At 35.9% G+C, this 22,034-nt stretch overlaps 1 protein-coding gene across 1 annotated transcript in view; it reads right to left on the bottom strand.

Annotated features, from left to right (window-relative positions):
• Window positions 1–1,117: 1,117 nt before the first annotated feature.
• Window positions 1,118–22,034, bottom strand: part of CHM (CHM Rab escort protein) — a 147,789-nt gene continuing 126,872 nt past the window's right edge. The window contains exons 13-15 of the mRNA XM_039489240.1: window positions 12,156–12,254; window positions 7,818–7,987; window positions 1,118–2,277 (exon numbers count right to left, since the gene is read on the bottom strand). Coding sequence (XP_039345174.1) covers window positions 2,071–2,277; window positions 7,818–7,987; window positions 12,156–12,254 — 476 coding nt within the window. The 3' untranslated portion in view covers window positions 1,118–2,070. The remainder of the gene's footprint in view (window positions 2,278–7,817; window positions 7,988–12,155; window positions 12,255–22,034) is intronic.

Below are 22,034 nucleotides of genomic sequence, written 5' to 3'. Positions count from 1 at the left end.
AACATGATTCCTGTTACTGAAAGGCAAATAGAAACCAGGTTTTTGTCTGAGTTCCTTTACAGATTTGTAGATGTTAACTATAATTAATCTACATTCATGCTTTTTGATATATACATAGGAATGGTAGCTGAGAATGAAAAGGCAGGCAGGCTACTTGTTACCAGCTGTAATTAGCTGCTTAATTGCAAGCATACCAAGGATCACTATTATTTAGCAATCAAAATGGATTTCAACTACATTTTTTCTGAGGACTTTACGATTACACAGCATGATGTCTATCTAGTAAAAACAAATGTGACAGAATGCAAACATTAACACACATTTAATAAATGGAATCTGGATATTGTATTATGATGCAAGACAGAAAATAATGTTCTACATTGTGTTGGCTATGTTGTAAAAAAATAAATAAATCGACCTTTATGGCACAAAGCCATCTCCAAGGCAGGCACATTTATTGAAAAACTGTAGAAAATCCTAGCCGTGTCAATAATTTCAGTCAGTACCGGACATCAATTATTTGATGGCATTATTTGTATTGATGTACAGTATTTTAAAAAGTACTATAATTTGCTGTATAATGGTATAATCATATCTAAGCTTATGTAGCAATTTAAATTCTGACCATCAACAAAATTTGTTTACCATATATATGTATAGATATTGGCGAATTATACTGTATATATTTGACTTCAGGTAAAATGTTTAGATTTTTATGGTAAAACTTCCACCACTCAAATTTCAGTTTTTTGTAGTTAAAAGCCCATATGTACTTATTTCTTTCTTTAGCTAGAGTGCAGAATTTCAAAATATTATTTAGAAGAGAGGTGAGAGCCTATTTACTATCAGTAACCTTTTTAAGATTTTTCTGGTTTTGTAATTCTGTACACAAACCAAGTTTATAAATACATTTACAAATTCTCTTGTATTAATATGCTTTATGATTTATCATTACAAAATGCATAATTTATAGCTATCTCACTACTTTTAGACTCATTTTGGATGAAGACAATTGTAATTAGAACCAGGCCAACATTTTCCCTCCAAAACTATGGCCAAAATTTTCTATTTTAACTATTTAAATTTTACAGACTCTAGTCCTGCAAACCCTTATGTACATGCAAGTTTGGGGCCTTAATCTTGTTTAAACAAAATATTTACAGAGACTCAATACATGCTGTATTTCTGGTGGTTCTTAATTATGTAAGAAAGTCCAGCAGTAATTTTAAATCATTATATTTTCTTCCTGACTAGACTGTAAAAGTCATGTCACTGGCAAATATAGTTAAATTCTTGACATCAATCAAAAAAGGAATGTATTAAATCTTTTTAATGTTTTAAGTACTAATATACTTGGTTTCAACTGAGACCAATGTATTTATTATATACAGTTTATTTCTGCTTAATATGAATAATGAACCTATGACACCAATTTCAAAAACTAGTATAGAATATTTTTCATAAGCAAAGTAAATGTGATATTAGCTATTCTAAAAGCAGCCTTCAAATGAAGGACTTGTATCAGCAAATATAAAAGTTTATCTGCTTGAACACCCTAGAACTGTCAATAGTGTCTAATGTTCCCTCCTTATATACAATTTAAAGGAGGGAAAGATTTTGGGGCAGATCGTCAGCTGGTGTAAATTGAAGTCAATATAGCTATTACAATTTACATCAGCAGATGATTTGTCCCATTGTCAATTATATTTAACTAACTCACAAGTTTTGTTGCTATTGATAATCTTGAAGTGTGTCTCTGTTTGTAAGGTGGAGGAATCATTACTAAAAAACAAAAAGTCTTCTCAAGGAAATTAAAATCAGATTTGAAAATGAAATGTTTTATTTTCTGATTCTGGATCCAGCTCTGATAACCTCCCTGTGACAGGTTGAGTATTACTCAATTATAAGCAGTCCCACCGAAATCAAATGAGGCTCCTTAAAAAGTAAGATATTATTCAACCTAAGTAAGAAGATCACATATAATAAATACAAGTGTTTGTACTAACCCCCCGACTAAGTCAAACTCTTCCACTGAGATGATAGCGATACTGGGTTCAATCTCAGTACGTTCTATTCTTCATGATGTTCTTCTGAAACTTTACAGCTATCTCCATCACTGTTTTCCTTGGGCGAGGGCTCTGTTTTTGTATTGGATGAACTACTGAATCCAGGGTCTTCTGGCTGAGTCCCATCTCCATCATAGATAATATCTTCTGGATTTGGTGGTGGTGGACAGAATTCCTCCTTAGGAAACATTTCTTGAAAAAGTGTCTCAGCCTATTCAAGGAAAACACAAAAAGTTAACTTTAGGTGGACCTTTACTAAAACCAAATCAAAATAGAAAGAAAACCAATGGTGTGAAAAGACAGATTCTGTGGTTTTTAGAGCTTCTCAGCAATTTTTGGCGCATTCTACAGTATACTGCAAATGTAGCTTTCATTTACAAAATGTATGAATCTTTTTCCATTGAGAAGACACACCTGGTTCCAGTCCAACAACAGAAGCAGCAAAAGGTATGAACTTTACAGGCCCATTGGAGCCATTAAAATGTTAACATTTAACATAGATCATCTATCCCCCCAAACACCTTCTTTTTTAAATTAAAAACTGCAAAAAAATCATAGCTGTATTGCTTGTATGTAGTATTTACTACTGATGTTTTTCTCATTAAATACATAGCTCAATATTAATTACTATTACTGTAAAATGTACTATTTTTGATGGCAAATATATATGCAGTTTTGCATGATTTACTTTTATATTTTACAAAAACAGTAATAAATGCTTATATATCTATAAAGTTTGTGTTTGCATGCATGTGTACCCAAACACACAGACCACTTCTCTGAAAAAGGTGTCTATATACATAATACATTATATTTTAATAAGAATAAAGTTGCTATCAGAAGTAACACAATGATTTCATTATTAAACAATTTATTCCAGACACTGCTAAGGTTCAGTAATTAAGTACTTAAAAGTGACAGTGTTAAGCTGTCGACTGTCACAGTGATTGATGTTAAAAAATGCTTACTGTAGGAAGAATCAGGACACATGCTATAATAATGCATGGATTACAATAGTAAATACACTACATTCTGGGTAAGCATGAAATGGCAAAGGAACAGTAATTCCTGCAAATCATAAATTTTGCATAGATTCAAGATCTCGGGGACCAGGGGCAAAATCCCAGCTAGCCATAGCTATGCAAAAGGTGTCATTACTTATCTTATTATTCTATTTACATCGCTTTTCCCAAATTAAGCAATGAGCGGATTGCTTTTCCCAAATTAAGCAATCTCCCTTTATAGGCCATTTAATGATTTTGATTTACAAGGAGAGCTAAGGAGTCTTACAGTTTGGGGATTATTATTTAGATAACACCAAATGATATACACTGTACAGACAAATTGAAGACAAGTTCCCTGTCCCTAAGAGCTTACACTCTAAGGCAAGTGGATCTGGCACTAGCACACAGCACCACAGAAGTCAATGGGGCTCTACAAGGGCACAGGGATCCACCTGAGTGCATCTCTTTGCAGGATCAGGGTCTAAATAAAGTCTGGAATGAGATGAGATTTGTACTCTCCACTCTCATTGCCACCTCCACCTGTCAAATTAGTGGTACTCAAAGGAGCTGGATTTTCAGCTTGGAAATGCAGACTGAATGAGTCTATTTATTCACAGAACAGATACAGCATGGACAGTGGCAAGAGAAGATTTCCCCACTCTCTCCTTTCAATATACCTCATCCTGATGTGTTGGTATCACTTCAAGAGATTAGAGGATAAACTTAGTTTCTCTGCCCATCCAATCTCTGGCATTTGCACTGGCCAACAATGAGGTCAATCAGTACCAATTGCAGAGGTGGGTTTTGTGGTGGGGGTGCCTGTTCTCTCAGGAATTGTTCTGAGATTAACAAATCCACATTAACCAAAGAGCCTTCTAATTATGAACTTCACTCACTTCTGACCAGCAATGGATTTGAACTGAGATTTCAAGGATGAAGGATTCCATTACTAAGCTTGTATCTAAGTAACACAGACTCATTTCGGTATCATTGTAAAATTCTGGTTTCCCTAATTTACATTTTTTCTCCTCTTTCAAAACTGTTTTCAGTTACAAATCAGGAATATAGCATGTCTAATACACGAATTCTATTTTACAATACAAACTATGCCTTTTCAATTTGAAAATCAGCCAAATGGATTTTTTGATTGGGGAAAAGAAAAAAAAAAAGCCCAAACTCTGTATATCAAGTCTCAAAGGAAAATTTTAAAGATAAGGTAAGAAAACATTTTAAAAAATCCCCAGCATTTCTATTTTAACCCACAGCAAAATTTTATCAATGGTTACTCTGGTGACATTGCTATGATGAAGAAAATGTAATGGCATCTTACATTTAAAGAAAAACACCAACTAAAACAGACCAAGGTTTGCAGTGCATGTGCCTTTGATAGTCAGTATCAAATTAGGCAGCAAATACCCACTCCAAAACTTGGTCAGATAATTATGAGATTGAACATGGACAGCATTTCTCAGTATGCTATGTAGGACAGCATGACTTTGATTGTAATTGAACAATTTAATAGTACAGAGTGCTTTCAGGTCTACCAATTTAAAGTTAACCGTATTCAGTTGAAATCATGCAGAATAACCAATAATAATTTAACAGCCTCTTCATTATAACACTTTGGTATTCACAGTAAGTAACTGATATAGTGAATAGTTTCTTTGATATTAAGTTATGGATAATAGCATTCCAATCTGTAAATTTCTAAGCTAAGCAACATACACTACTGTGTAGAGAAACTACAGAGATATTGTAGTTTAACAAAAATTACACTGTTTTAAAAAAATTAAAATGACAATGTACTGTATGGTGTTTTGCTGTATTCTGGACATCTACCTTTAATAGCTTGCACAGAAGCTATATAACCCCTTTCTATTTAATAACATGTATACAGAATCCTGTTGAACTAACAACAGGATGAAATACAAGATGACCAATAAATTTCATAAATCTCAATACTTCCAAATACCACCAGATAATGGGGAAAAGGCATGCAGTGCCACAAATGTTGACAGGGTCTTTAGTGTATACTATTAACTTGAGATGAATAACATCTTATACATTTTAAATACGGTGCAGGTATATTATACTAAATATGAAACCTTGGATTCAACCACCACACTGACCTACTACACTATAATTCATCTATAAACAGGTTATGCTGTTGAACAAATAAATTTGGGAGCCAAATTCTGCCCTTGATTTAAACTTAGAGCTCCTGTTGACTTTAGAGAGAGTTCCTAATAGCACTAATTCCTCTCTTTAGCCTTATCCCAGAGGAAATTAAAATATCACATCAGATTAAAACACAATATGATATACTAGAAAATTAACCAATTAAAATTGAGGTTAAATAGACTGTTTATTGGATTTTTTGGCAGTAAAATCTGCAAAGAAACTGTGGTACTGTCAGTCATATAGAACATACTACCAGTTATACAAAAATCAGACCACATGATTCACAAGAACTGGTAATACTCAAAAGTAGTGCAAGTGGAACTCATGGAAAGCATCACTAAGAGCAAACATGGAATCAATCACCTATGTTGGAGATAGATCATCCAGACCATCATCATGCTAATTAGCATGTCTACCTACAGTAAATTTTCTAGTACTTTTGTCCTATGCAATTTAAATGTATCCTAAGTGAGGGAACTTCCACCACATTGCTCATTTTCAGGAAGTTTGCCTTATGTTCAGCCTACATTTTCCCAGTCTTAGTTTAATCCCATTACTATTTCTAGTAACATTCCTGTGTTTCATACTAAAATATTCCTCTCTCTCCTTGCTGTTTAAATCCTTTATGTATTTGTGAACTATGTTCCACTGAAAGCTAGTCATTGCTTAGGTAAACTAAATATATTATTTCCATATGTCAATCCTTCCAGCTCCTGATCATTTCTTTGGCTCTTCCTCTGAGCTCAATCCAGTTTACAAATAGCTTTTCAGTGGTCACTTGCCCAGAAGAGAATACATACTTCTAGTTGCAGTCATTTCAGAGCCATATAGAGAAACTACAGACACTTGAATTTTTGAATTTAAAGAACAGAAGTAGTTTCCAGTTACAGTAATATCACTCATATTGAAATGGAGTTGAGGGGAAACAACGATGGCGCTAGAAAAGGTGGTGGATAGGTTGTGGACAGAATGGTGTGGACATGGTATACCACAGCTCATCATTGGGTAAAAAGTGTACTGTAAATATGCCCTAAATTAACTTTTAAATGTAATTTAAGCAGCTTTTAATTTGCACTCAGTTTAAAATGGTAAAAAAGTTTAAAATTCTCTTTTAAACAAGTCATTTACAATGTAATAGTGCTACCCTAATGTTTTGCACTATTTCTCTCTGTATAATCCGTTATCCTCATAGTTTATCCTCTTGGGAAGCAAATTATTGCCTTGTAAAATGAAGTGAAGAATACTATTAGCCCTTAATTATACTGTTCTGACACTACAGTTCAGGCTGCGTCAGCCATTCCATTATAAAACCGTATGGTTGGCCCTAAAAAACTGTAGCTGGATAAAAGTTTTCCATTCATGTTCTCTGGCCAGAGTCACTTAAAAAAACAACTTTTAAAAAATACTAGAGTCACTTAACATTATGTAGGTGTAAAAACCGTTCATGTGTGCTAGCACTGAAAGCACTCATATCATGGTGATAAGTGCAGTATATAGTTCTAAACTACCAACCTATCTTACTAGGGTGGATTTTTGAAGAGAACAGCAAAGAAGAGACAGCTTTGCGGGTCTTTTTTTCAGTGAGGCAGGGCCTGGAGATCAAGAAGATCCATTCTTCCTCTGCTGCACAGTAGTAGGGAAAGCGGGCAAAGAGGAGCTAGGTGATATAGCAGTACTTGAGGGGCATCCTACCTGCAGCCTGGATGATTGGGCTGCCGTTTATTCCCCCCATAGTTAAGGTTATTTCCACACCTCTCTGCTGCTCTGATAGGCAAATCTACATTTGCCTAGTAACGTTTTTTTTTTATCTTCTCCAAAGCACTGGGAGGCCATGTCTTCAGCTGAGCATCAGTGTCTTATATCTTTTCATAAAGCAAAACAGAAGTTACATGACTACATCCATTGTACTTTGAAAATTTATTCTGCAGTGTGAACTCTACTTTTAATTTTTTCTGGCTTTTCTTGGTTAGTGATGCTTTCTTCTCTACAAAGACATCAGAATTCACCTTATTCTCTTTATCCCCAGTGCCAAAAAATTGCCTGTTCTCTGGTTATTTCCTATGTGATTAAATCTATCCTGTATTCTTTGGTCTTCCCATCTTTCACCTGTAATATAGCCAAAAATCTTGATACAAGGATCATCCTTTTCAGTTATGTCTGCTTCCTTGATTCTCTAGCTTCCCTTTCCCACCCCCATTAAGTTTAAACTTTCCCTCTATTGTCAAATGACACTATAGCTCTGTCCATGTCTAAATTATGCCCCTATCTTCTGTTATAACCCAGTGTTCCACCACAGTGTCTTCTAATGATCCCTTTCTTTTTCTCCCACTCCCACTTTCAAGTCTTCAAGTATTGCACCTTATTAGCTGGCTTCTCTATGAACCCCAAATTTTCAACTTCTCTTCCAAAAATTTTCTCAACAGTCACCAGTTCTATGAAGCACATTACAGTTATATTGTCAATGCACTCTGTTTGTTCTGCTTTATAATATACTGTTTTATACTCAGCATCACTTGAGGCCTTTAAACCGAAAGCTTTCAAAGTTGAAAAATATGAGTTCCCTTACCTGTTTGACAGCATAGTCATTTCCTAATGCACAATCTGGCCCAGAACAGACATAGACATTTGAGGGTAAACAGTCATATGAATTCCTGTCAATGCCTGAAGAATCTCTCATGTTGAAGTATACTGCCCATAGGACTCTGGGCTTTCCCAGTCCTCCTCCATTTTCAGACTCTAAATGGCAAGAAATGTTTTCAGTGACCAGCATTCAAATATAATAAGAGACTTGTATAACTCAGTATAATAAAACAGTCAGTTCAGTTATTAGCATGAAATTACTGTAATAGAGTATAAATATATATATTTTAAAAGGCACTAAAGCATATCAATAGTGCTTTTAATACATTCTTCTTATTATAAGGTTTCAAGAAAGGAATTTCCTAATTAGCCACTTAACATTTTAAATCTTGCTGGATTATTACAATTTTTAACTTTTGAATAAAGTTTTTTGTTAAAGTAAAAAAATTCAAGTTAATTTGAATCCAACATGCCTGCTCCTGATTGACCCCAGAAGAGTCTTCTTACAGTATGTGCTAAACTGACCATCTCATTCTGGAGTTGCTGATTTTGAAGTTCAATACATTTCCCAACCCTTTTCACTAACTGGTGTTACCCTCAGTGCTCCCTTTTTAATTTCAAGAGCAAATCACATTAACTGTTTATCCATGACTTGTTTAGAAAAGGGCTTCTCTGCGGAAAAAAAAAGTGTAGTTATGGACTGTACATTCGCCTATGCCTAAAAACCAAAAGCCAAATTTTACATTGATATGACATTGTACAGCGCAAGACAGGTGTAAGTGGTAAAACAGTCTATCTATCCATCCCCTTATTTCATCTTACCTTATACCCACCTTTTGGTTGCTTTTTCTGTTTCACTTTCCTTTTCCATTCCTTTAGTATGTATGACAGTTACACTTGTTTTGTACATCAACCAAATGTCAAATAAATGCAAATTACATTGCTTTTCCATTTAGACCTATTGTTTTGACCAACTGATAAAGACATATCACTGTTGAGTTTCATCCAGAGATTTACGTAAGGAAATATACATGCTTGTAGAAGCTCTGAATTTGGCTCCCAAGTACATTTTCACCTTACCCCATTTGTTTCCCCTGACCACAGAAATGAGAGCATGGAATTTGTTCCTGAATACAGGTCCTCTGTATGACTCGTCAACCTGCTGCTATCAAGCAACAGGGCCCATCTCAAATGTTGCTTCACAATATACATTCTATTTTGTCATTTCCCACTTAACAATGACTTAGCAGTTATACAGCACTTTTCACAGGATAACAGAGTGTTTGACAAACCACAAAGGGTGAGATTTTTAAAAGGGACCTACGGAAATAAGGTGCCTAACCCCCAATGCAAAAGGGAGTTCTTATGAAAGAACTGGCAACAAATACAGAAAATAAACAACAATAACCATGGATAATGGAGAACAACAAAAATAATAAATTACTCCAATTCAGATAGCTTAGTCATTCTATTTTGTCTTTTTTGTTGTGTCATTGTTAAATGGAAATCAAAGGTGAATTTATCCATTTATCTCTGTTTATCAAAGAGAACACGTTATTCTTAATGCATGAGAAACCACCAATTTCTAATTCTTCCTCATTTACTATCTGTATCTTTCTCCTGTTACTCAGGAAAACCAGCAACACCTCTTAGAAGATGATAGTGAAGCAATGCAAAAGTAGAATGTACAATACTGATACTGAGATTTTTAGATGCTATTTTGTTTGGAAAATTCATTCTGTCCCTTTTTGGTATTCTACATCCTCTATAATAAATGCTGCCAGCATTATTATCCTGCATAAAACTTTACTCCTTGTAAAATAATCTGTTAGATTTATTCTTTTTCAAAGAACCAACTGTCCTGCCAGATAATGCTGACATTCAGAAAAACATAAGCGACATAGTACTGTAAACAAAACAGCAAGAACATAAGGATAAATCTATATCATTCCATCAGCATCTATTTTTTATGACTATCAAACAATTTATTTAAAAAATAGGTGTTAACCCTACTGAATAATTTGAAAACAAATTAAATCCATCAGCCTGTGAAAGCATGAACTTTAATACAGAACAAGATGCACTTTAATATATTAAAAAGTTCATACTGCTCATAAAAGTTACTTCTTCCGCATTTAGGCAGGAAAATAAATGGAGTCCTCCTCTCCAGGTGACTTTCCCTCTTTGACCTGCCATGGCCCAGTGCTCACTTTATCTAGTGATTCATTTTCAATAACTCCAACAGTATTTGTTCTGACATTTTAATTAAAATACGACCACTACCTCATCCTGATGATAAAAAGGCCTGTGTGTCAGTGAAAACTAGCTTTTCAGTGCCTCAGTGCACCTGAGGACCCCTTCTGATCAGAGTTCTTATAGAAGAATTTCATTCAGGTTCTAAATAATACATCACTTCAAAACTGGATCACTTTAAACATTAAGATTAATGTAAAAAAAAGACACTGAACTGCAAGCTAATCATTTATTTACCATTTGATACTCTAAGAGGCATACAATACTGCTTTTTAAAATGCAGGCTACAGATTATACATTTAAGCTTAGGTCTCTAGTATACAACTTTGTGGGCTTTAACTTAATGAGCACACTAGTAATAAAATATCTGAATGAAAGAAAACAAAAACACACAGGTAACTCCTTATTTTACAAACTTGTATTTATAACCCTCCCTTTTTTGTCCAAAATCTGTCTTCCAAAGTCCAATAGGTAGGTAATTGCATTTTCCTCAAATTTTACAAAAACTTGATTTTTCAATTTTGTAAAAATGAGATTGCCTGTACTATAAACTGAAAAGAAAGAAAAAAAATATGTTTTGAAGATATATGTACTACTCAAACCAAATCAGACCTTCTGATGAAGGCAATAGCAGCTTTTCCTCTTTTTATTATCAAAAAGAAACAGTTTATCAATGAGCCTTGAAGCTACAAAAGAGAATTAAGAAAAGGGGAAAAGAGAAGAAACAGGAAAAGAGTGAAAAGTTAAATGTCAACTATTCACAAAACATGGTAAATAGGCTGTGAATCCTTAGCTACACAGTGAGCATTTTGCAAGTTAGTATGATTATTAGATTGATCTACACTAGTTAGTTTATGTGTTTGGTTGCAAAGTAATACTCCAATTGACAAAAAAAGTTCCAGTGTTTTGCTATGAGAAGGCAATTCACTATAGTTGAGTATGAGTACTCCAATGATAAAAAAAGCTTTAATTCGTTCACAACACGGCAACCACCAAGAGTACCTTACCCGGCTGCTCCACCTTCTACACTGCCTCCACATAAAATACAAGGTTACATTCAAAATTCTGGATTGATTCTTGAGGACCTTTGATGAACTGGCTTAAGATACCTCACCTCAGAAACCAATCGTCTCTTTGCAACAGCTACATTCTTCAACAGCTACATTCCCCAGGCACTATGAAGCTGTCCGTGTCAAGGGCAAAGCTCATGAGAACATCTGCCAGGGTTTTCTCAGAAATAGGGTCAAGGCTTTGGGACTCATTACTGGGAATAAGAGTGACTAGAAATCTCATTATCTTCAGGATGAAGTGTACAATTCACTTCAACTTAGAATTTGTACAACTGCAGTTACAAACAGCAAACAAGAGGAGAAGTGGAGGAAAAAGATGAAGACGAGAAAGACGAGAAGCAATGTAAGAAGAGGGATAAGAGAAAGGAAAAGAACATCACATAAAGGACACAGCCCTGAGTGCTCTGGGGAATCAGACTGGAAAAGTAAATCATCATCCTATTGGGATTTTATTTTATCTTGGGAGTGCCAATACTAAAATGATGGGCAGCAGTATAAGAAATAAGGAAGGATAAGAAAAAGATGGGATACAAGTAATGCATTGGAAATTGCATTCATATTTCAGCAGTAGTATCTGTCTAAGTCCTTTTGAACAAACCTTTCCCGTGCAAGGAAACATATGTTAGAAATGAAAACACCAGAAAATGCTTTCAGGCCTCCCATGGTTTCTTCAATGCTGGACATTTATAGCCAAAGTCTTGCTCTGCTCATTCAGAACTGTTGGACCTAAACAATGTCTGAAGCTCTACCCATGACCATTACATCATAGTCAAGGAAAGAGGTAAGTGACCTTTATCTAATTATGTTTTCTCACTCTTTTTTAAAATATACTGAATCCTTTACTTTAGAACATGGATACCCAAACAGCCAACCAAGCAGAGATCACTCTGTGTTTTCATCTTACTGGTGGATTCAGATGTTCAGTAGAAGAAATATTAAAATTCAAAAAGTAAACATATTTGTAAAATTTTTCCATAATACTTTTCATCTATTTTTCTTACCTCTCTCTGTTTCAGCATTTAGGGAGAACAGCTTCTGTACAACAGGCTCTAAATCTTCTTTAGCAGTTTTAGTTGATGAGCAGGTAAAATGAACCAAGTCTGTTGGAGGGGGAAACACAGATTGATTATGATTGTTACCACCCCTTACATACAAATATTGATTACAACTTAAAAAAAAAAACCAACACACCAGCACCAAGAAATGACTTCTCTAAACAGATGTCACTTCTCTCAACTAAGAGAAGAGCTGCATTTTTGGAGCAGAGAAGTTCAGTTTAGGAAGAGTAATGATAAATTTCTGAGAAAGATCCTCAAACATAAAGTGAAACTTTTTGGGGTAGACTATCTTTTTATAAACATTACTGGAACCAGTAACTCCGCTATCCACGTCTGACGCTTACAGTGCAAAAATTTAGCGTTCTCCAATTTTTATAGAGCAAGTCAATTAAACATTTAACATCTGCTTTTTAAACTTAAATTATACATAATATAAAAATCTACCCTAAAAACAGATCCACAACCGTACATTTCTTTTTCTAGATCTTTATGAATATTTTCAATCTCTTCGTTCAGACACATCGGTATTTGTACCTGAGAGCTTTTAACTTCCAATTTCCTTCCTTTCCTAAACCTAACAAAATAGCCTGCAAAGTGCCTGCAAAACCTCAAAAAGAGTTCAGAGAATGAATGTTTTTTCAAGCAATTTAATCCAAAGTCTAAGGTGATGTTTCCATTCAACACTGTACTTAAAAATATCGGATCATTTTCTTAAAGCAATACTGAGATAGCAGTTCACTATGAAGGTATATGTGTAGCTCAGTCACATCTTAAACAAAGAGGTGTGACTACAATCATTAGCACAGCATTGCCTGTAATAGGTTTAACTTGCCTCTTGAGTAACAGTCTTACTAGCATGAGTGGAAGTTGCAGACAAACAACTATTTCAATATAGTTCTGATATAATAGTTCAATATCCAGAGTTTTGTCTGTAGCAACCTGCAGGGAGTTTGGAGAGAGGAACACAGGCTGCAGGAAGAAAGAGCTTGGAAGAGGCACCAGACAAATCAGTCTGAATAGAAAACTAGAACTCTACCAGAAATTGCAGCATCTCTGTAAACTATCCTCTTTAAAAAAAAGACCACTTTAGTTTTATAATCTTGGAGTCCTTTCAAATTATTACCTAGCACATGAAACTGTGCATTCCAAAAGAAGACAATATTAATTTTAGGGCCAAATTCCCCTCTCATATTATGTGACATATCTGTGCACTGTAATCTGTCCCATTTACATTAACAAATCTCATGTTCATGTAAGTTTTCTGTGTATATTGGGAGAGCAGAATATCATTTGAGATCCATGGGGTAGATACAGAGAAGAGATTTTACACTTACAGAAAAGGCTTCCAATATCAGGATATGACCACATTTAAAAAAAAGCAGCAACAAGAAAAAGTGATGCATATACTTGGCACAATGTCAGCTATGGTGTCTCTCCAGACAGCTTGTAAAAGTGGAGGATGGATTAGAACATGCCTCTGAAGCTTACTGAAACTTACAGTAAAAAGATCCATGTCAGAGTTTTCAACTTTTAGAGTCACTGATGTCAACAAAAATATATTCACAACCCAATAATTTTGAACCAGATTTTCAGAAGAGTTCAGAGACCCCAACAGGTTCTATTTAGGTATCTAAATAAGGTCCTGTCTAAACTATTGCAACAGGTTATATCTGAAAACACTTGTTAGCCAACATTTTAAACAAGACCTATTTCCTCCTGTCCATGGCTTCAATGACTGCTTTGTCCCTATGCTTCCCAAAGAGACTACCAACAGAATATCTGGGAAGGATGTCATCAGATGTTAGACTGCAAGTCCAAATTCCACAGACGGAGCTGCAGTCCCTCTAGGATTGAACAGCAAATCTTAGTCAGGTGAGAGATCACTCCTGAAAGATGCTGCTAGGGAAATTCTATTTTAAAGTAGATTTTATGTTGTTTTTTGTTTGATTTTGTACTCCTAATGTCCCCCCCCACATTGAGAACAGCCACGCAAAAGACGTTGCAGACAATACTCTCAGAGCTGAGGTGACTATCCAAGTTTTGTCTCAGTGAAGATGCTATTCTCTTGTCTGTGAGTTCACCACCCTTTTTGTTTTTTTAAAAACACAAGAGCATGTGAAATGAGATCTTCATTTTCTTTGATTCCAGCTCAATAGCAACAATGGGGCTGAATAAAGTCTGTCTTGTACCAGCTTCATTCATCTTTAAACCTTTTTGACCTATGTCATTATTTACTGTGTCTATCCAACACATCCCTGGTATTCCTCTGTTTTTAGTTCCTTGCACAGTGGCATGTGTTGCTATGTATAGTATCCTTTCCAGGTCCAGTCTTGACATGTCTCCAAACCATCACAGAGGTCTTTCTTTACTTTTCTAGGACAGTGTTAATTCTTGCCCTAGACTTTTTCTTATCTCTTCCATTTTTATTTTCTGCAGTCTTGAAACTCTCAGTATTCCACTGAGCCAGTTCATTTCTGCAATCAAAATCTTTTGTTCATTGGCTATCTTCATAACTCCAGCATTCCAACCTGAAAAACAGTACCAGCATGAAAGTTGTCTCATCTATGTTGACTTTTGTTTTTATGAAATGTCTTTTTAGCCTTCCAGATCTTGCAGACTTTTCTGAATGCAGCAGCAATAAGTCTGAATCTTCTTTTTATGTCATCTTCACAATTTTCATTCTTCAATAACAGTCCTCCAAGATACACAATTTTTTCCACTTGTTCTAATTCTTTGTCAGTTTGATTTTACCTCTCTTTTCTTCCAGTTGCCATAATTTTTGTCTTCTGCATGCAGCTCTTCAATCACTTTTTCTGCTTTCCTAGTCTGCATTGTCAGTTATTCTCTGTAAATCCTCCTTATTCAATGGTGTGATGTCAAAATCATCTGCGAATCTCAGGTTGTGCACTATCCTACCACATAACATGAGTCTTCTTGTTTCCTCTCAGTGCCACAGCCATTACTGCTTCCAGTACCAAGCTGAACAAATCTGGTGACAGTATGCAGCCCTGCTTCACTCCTTTGGTCATTCTGAATCATTCCATCAGCTTTCTGTCTACTCTCATTGTACTTAGCGATTTGCTGTAGATTTTTTCTTATCAGCTTTGTCAATTTTTCGGGGACACCATACATTCTCATAACTTGCCATAACCTTTGTGCCAAATGCTATCAAAAGCCTGTTTGAAAATTTATAAGTCAATTGAAGTTTAATTCTGAGGTTTGAGAAGGAGCGTTACAAGGGAAACAACAAGGACAGAGGCTGACGTCATGTATCCTGCACACTTCGTAAGTGATTTTGGGCTATGGAGAGGACTTACAGATCAGAGAGATGCCTCCTTATATGGCATAGGTGGAATTTAGATTATAAGTAATTCTGGGCAACTCAAATTTTGACAAATTTGAGGTGCCACATATCAGGGTACAATCCAGACAAGTGAGGGGCTGTGTCATCACCTGCCCTGCAACCTTGGGTGCTTCACAATGTTTTGCTGCTGTAGCTCCAGCCAGGCCCACTCACAGACAACATAACAGCATGAAGATCACATCCTGTGTGTCTATGCATTGCTGCAGTCCTGGTCTAGCAGCTCTGACCCCAGCAGGCTGTCAGCAGTGCACTAGTCACACACTGGCTTCCATCAGCTTTGGTAACCACTTGCAGGGTGACTCCCACGTACTCCCAGTCCTGAATTTTTCCCAAAACATGTGTTCTGCACCATCCTGCCCCTCTCATTGACAGTCCAGATATTAAAGGTCCATTGCCCATGTAAAGGGTCAATAATCAACTGTTTGCTATTTGAACTGGAGTTACCAAAACAGTTCAGTTTAAACACAAACACTTGATTAGTTTAGATTAAAAATAGTTTATTAAAATCTAAGTATTTAAATTGACTAGAAACATAAGGTGTTAAAGGCAGGAATGGTTACAAGAAAAACAAAGATAAAACAATTCCTAGTAGCTAAATCTTCACAAGTTAGGCTTGGTTCAAGGTAAAATCTTGATCACAGGTTCCCAGCAACACGGCTGACCAACTTGGGAGGGATAGCTTAGTTGTTTGAGTATTGGCCTGCTAAATCCAGGGTAGTGAGCTCAATCCTTGAGGGGGCCATTTAGTGAACTGGGGTAAAAATCTGTCTGGGGATTGGTCCTGCTTTGAGCAGGGGGTTGGACTAGATGACCTCCTGAGGTCCCTTGCAACCCTGATATTCTCTGATTCTCAGGTACCAAAGGGCTGGTTCCTAAACAGTAAAGGCAGCGACATGGGGTCCAGGTGGTGAAGGACACTCCATGTTCTTTCTTTTAACTCATGTTTGCTGAAATGCAAATGTGCTTTGTCTCCTGCCATCTCTTCTCCCTGCTGTCTCAAGGACCTGTTTACCTCAATTTACATACAAGTAGTAAACACAAATGCCTTTGTTTAGCATAGACCTGTTTATCAACTTTTGCCTAGTCAGAGCTGGGTGGTTTTGAACATGAGCTATCATCACCACCACACAGGGGACTTCATAACTTCACATATAATATTGCTGCATACATTTCACCATGATAATACTGATCAGTGAGTTATTAGTTTTCAAATGATACCTCACAAGGCATCTTTTGTACAGAGTTTATTACAATAGTATGCAAAGTGTGAATACATGGGTACTTTCAGTCACAGAAGGGAATTCATAGAAGAGCACCAAACTGTTACGGATGAGAGGAACTGGCTTTTGATTCAAGTTTACAAGAACTAAATACATACATATATTTGATTAAATATCAAATAATACTGGACTGTGAAAATTTATTTGCCCATTTTTTTATATGTGAGTAAAATATCATAAGTTGCCATCAATCATCATGATAAAATGGGTGTGTGGGGACAAACAGATTTTGCTTACGGTCTGGTAAATATTCATGACAATTTTCAAGGCTGTACTATGGGGATAGCATGATTTCAAGTATCTAAAAAAGAGACTGTAGAAAGCTATCTGACATTGACAGTGGAAGAATTTGATTGTTAGAGATTTTTTCCCCTGTGGAAAGTATATATTTATGGTCCTGTATAATTAATCAAAATGCTACATACTGTATGGGAGAGTCAATCTTGCTACTGAACACACAACTATACACTTCCTGTATGTGATCAAATTTGCAACCTTACTGTATGAATATAGGTTTAGTATTTAATTTTCTTGGTTGCTGGATATTTGTTTTTTACAAAAAAAGGGATGGAATTTTTCACTGATCTCCCATGGGGCAGCTACGTGGTCTCTTTCTCTGCTCCCCAGGGTCTTCTTTTTGGATGGAGCCGAGCACTGTACTATATTGTCCCTATTGGACTCCATAGATCGCTGTTCATTATTAAAGATCTTGAAGCAAGCATCTGCTCCTGCTGGACCCCTCCATTGGAAAACAGTTACAGGGGAACTCATGGATCACACAGTTCTCAAGAAGCACTGTTGCTATGACTGGAAGCCTTTTAGTGGTACAAGACTTTTGCAGCGATGGATGGAGAGGATATGCACTCTGTTCACTATCTCCAATTCTTCCTACCCAAGTGGAGTTACTTCGAACTCTCAACCACACAGTATTTTCTGGCCCTTTTGCCCTCCCAGTTTCATCAGCGGACAGGACAATCTGTCTCAATGGAGGGCAGGGAGCAGGTAGAAAGGAAAATGCTAGTTGCAGCACTGTGGAGATGCATAACTGTGCTGTGAGCATCTCCACAGATTTTCAACTCAAACTGAATAGGTTTTCAACTTACCATTCTCATGTCACTATACATTACATACAATTTTGATCAAGCCAACAGTACGAAAGGCAATTACTTAAAATTGAATAAAAATGTTACTGCACATACACAAACCTTATTTTAAGAAAATTGTATACAGCTTTGTAATTTAAATTTTTTTCTTCTTTTTAAAGAAAAACTCATGGCATCTTTTAAAACAAAACAAACAAAAAAAAAACCCTGCAGTCCAGCATAGCATTAAAGTTAAGTTATTTCATTTATAAGTGTATCAAAAACATTTTCAGTGAACTCCTAGCCCCACACCAAAGTCAATGAGAGTTTTGAAAAAAAGCAAATCTTTTCTTGGGTAACAAAGACCAAAAAACCCAACATTTTCTTGAATATAAGAAATTAATTTATCCTTTGGCTCAACTAAGAATGGAATCTTTCAGCCCAAAAAGAGAGTATATCACAAAGATAAGTAAATTAAAATATGTGGTGATAATGAAAGTCATCTTGCAACCTTAATTAAAATGTTTTACTATCTCAAATGTTGCAATACAATTTATTTTTCCTAAAAAACAGCTATAAATCACTGATGTTCACATCATTTACTTTCTATAAAATCATTTTTATTACCTTTGAGGTTATGGTTATGAGTCACGAAGTCTCATCAGTATATATTTTGATTATGTTTGATTTACTCAGGTATAACTGCATTAGTTACAGTGGTTGCCAACATTTGTCTTCAAGTAATTCTTCTAGCAGGAAGAACGATGAGTTTAGTTCATGATTTCATCATTACAGTCTCAATTTTTAGGGCAAGTGAAGGAGTTTGGTTCCACTCAGCTGGCAATACCGATTATGTGCCTGTCATTTATGCACTATGATCAAAGACTAGATGTATTTGTATACTTATCTTAAGTAATTGTTTGAGGGAGAAATCAGTCAGGTTAAAACCCATTTACCGATAATGATGTAAAAATAAAATAAGAGATTTATGAAATATGCTCTGCTACTAGAATTTAGCTCTGCCCAAATGCCACCATGTTATTTCAACATTCTGATAAAAAAAATTAACAGTTCATCACTAATTGAGTATAAGAAGAAAAAGCGGAGGTGACGGGGGAGCCGCGGCCATCGATCCTGTGCCGTGAGGATGGGAGGTAAGTCGAAATAAGATATGTTGACTTCAGCTATGCTATTCTCGTAGCTGAAGTTGCATATATTACATCGAGACACCCCCCCCCCCATGTAGACCAGGCCTAAGTAAAGTATCGAAGTGTGCAATTTAAATCCATCAAAACAAGTACCTTCTGAGGAAAGGCTACAAAAATTCTGTGTGAAGTGGAAGTAATGTGGAGAGGCGGGATGGAGGAAATGGTTTAAGATTCCATTATGCTCTTTTGCTAGATTTTAGCCTCAATTTAGAATATTGCTTGCATGTGAGTTTATAACCCACTCTGAACATTAAATGCTTTCTAGGTTTGACTTCCTGTTGTGTTTCATAATATATTGAAGAAACCAAGGCAACAAATCTGTCATTTAAATGAATGAGCATTAGCCACACAACTGACCTAAAGTACTCTGTTGTATAAATACATAACAAAATGATTATTAAAATGAATTTTATTTATTATATACTGTAAACAGTTTTAAGGGACTAGGCGGCTCAATGGATAAGCTCACCTCCTTTCCCTTCCGAAGACCTGAATTCAGATGTAGGTTACAGTGCATGAGTTGGTTATTATTCAGTATCATTCTACTTATCTCCTTGAAGTGTCTCAAACTTGTAAACCCTTATAGCAGAATTTAGAAAAGACCAACAGATTATTGTGAGATTCAATAGGAACAATTTGTTCAACTTTTTCAGACCACATCAAATGTTAACAGTTCAGACATAAACCCTTATAAATAGGAAACTTAATGGAGACACTGGAATTCCCCTTCTAGTCATTTCATTCACACACATATATAAAAAAAACTAAAGGATAATGCAGAAATATTTAATATAGCCATACAATTCTGATAAAATCTCATTTCTCTTGTAATGTTGTTATGATTGAAAAATCCCATTTTCTAATATTGGAGCTATATTCTATAGCTACAAAGAGAAAAACTTAATATGTGCTGGATACAATACTTTGCCTTAGCAATTTGTCCTTTCAAGAACAAATGCCAAAAAGAGGTGTCAGATGAGATTCAGATGGTTAGTGCTTTATTTATTGACAGTAGGAAGTTTGTTATGTTGGATTAATTGTATATATGAAAATAAATCAAATAGAATTATATTAATTGCACAGTATACACAGGAACAAAGGGAAAAGATGGAGATCAACAGGACCACACATTTAAAAAACAACAAAACAAAGATTGTTTCCAAAATATTCTGTGAAAAAAATCCCTCTTCCTAAGTATATTTGCTACCTATGTTGAAAGGCTGTGCTTATGAAATGAAATATTTGTAATCCTGTGTAGAGTACAACATATTGCAATACAGGATTGGATTTATGGTGTTAGGCTTAAAGGTAATCTAAAAAGGAAAAAAGTTACAATTGTGCCATTCCTTGCATCTTTATGATGCATGAAGGAGCACTGAATTTCATGTCTGGTCTTCCTATTTTGCTGGAGAATTGCTTAGATGAGTCAGAAGAGGCTACTGGAAGCTATTTCAGATTTAAAATCAAGGGTCCAGGGTGTTTAATTCTTAAAAATTTTCTCCCAAGATTTTTTAGTTAAGTGGTCACAAAACTCACCCCCATTGCTCTCCCTCAAAAAAACAAAACAAAGAATTAAAAAAAAAATCACTTCTCTCAATAACTTATGTTTCACTTTTTTTTGGTAACAGTGATATTATAATCCTGATAATTCTTCAGGTCATCCTGATAGTCTTCCAGGATGAACAAAACCTGAATTTCCAATGTAAAAAATAAACAGGAGGAAAAAAGCTCTTTGGGGGAAAAAACCACCAACGTTGCAGGCCTTCCCCTGTACATGGGAACCAACACACTGCGTAAGCCCACTTGCACACCTACCTTTTGCAAAATTTTTCATAAATAATCCACACAACCTAGCTAATCTAATCGTGGTTCTCTCATGAGAAAAGATTTTCAGGTTTAATGGTGATATCGTAATGCACACACATCTTTGGAGACTAAATCTAACTATTTATTATTGAGTTTTAACAACAGCATGCAAGTATAAGTGGCAAACAAACAGATCCACTATTCTACTAAAGATAAACTTGTATTGTTTTTATAGTTCAACTGCCCCCTTTACAATGCAAAGATGTCCCCAAAATTTTTCATTTTTTCTCATCTTATTTGTTAACTCAGAAATATCAGGTTCTGACTTTCTCATTTGACAGAGGACTTTGGCAATAATTTAGCACCTGGAAAGTGACATCACAGCTTCAGGCTGAATTTGAACTGCAGTTCTCCCAACTCCAGTTGGGAGCACACTAAGTCACAGAGCTAATTAGTCACTTTCACTGACAGTAATCTATTGAGGGTACAGCTTCTAAGTGCTGGAGTATGCAATGGTATTTACATTACACCATTCCTTGGTGGTGGCGGGTGCCCATTAGTGGAGGACAACTAAGTTATAAATGGACCTCCCTAGCTCCATCAGTGGCAAAAGCTGAATCAACACATCCTGGCCATGTCCCATCTTTGGCCAATCCTGGCCACATTTGTGGCAATGCTAGCTGGCTATTGTGCCACTTGGGGAGCAGGAATTGCAGATGCATTGCCCCAGAACACTGGACTAGCAAAGGCTGGTTGCAAAACAAAAGTCAATACTAGAACTTGTTGAACAGTTTGCATCGGAATGATTATCCAATTAATAATGCCCTTTTTGAAAGGTTTTATCCAAAAGTTTTGATTTTTCCTCAGTAACAATCAAAGTGATGCCTTCCTGGCTGCCCTTCCGAAAAAACTTTTGCCAGTTTTACTTTCCGCCAGTGCTCTCTGCCTCCCACAGCTCCAGGGGACAGAGAGGCAGGGGCGGCTCTATGTACTTTGCCGCCCCGAGCACGGCACTCAGGGAGCCTTCGGCAGTGGTTCTGCGAGTGATCTGCCAGTCCCATACCTTCGGCGTACCTGCCGCC

This window comes from Mauremys reevesii, linkage group 9, assembly GCF_016161935.1.
Source record: "Mauremys reevesii isolate NIE-2019 linkage group 9, ASM1616193v1, whole genome shotgun sequence".
Lineage (NCBI taxonomy): Eukaryota > Metazoa > Chordata > Testudines > Geoemydidae > Mauremys > Mauremys reevesii.
This window is presented reverse-complemented; position numbering and strand designations above follow the sequence as displayed.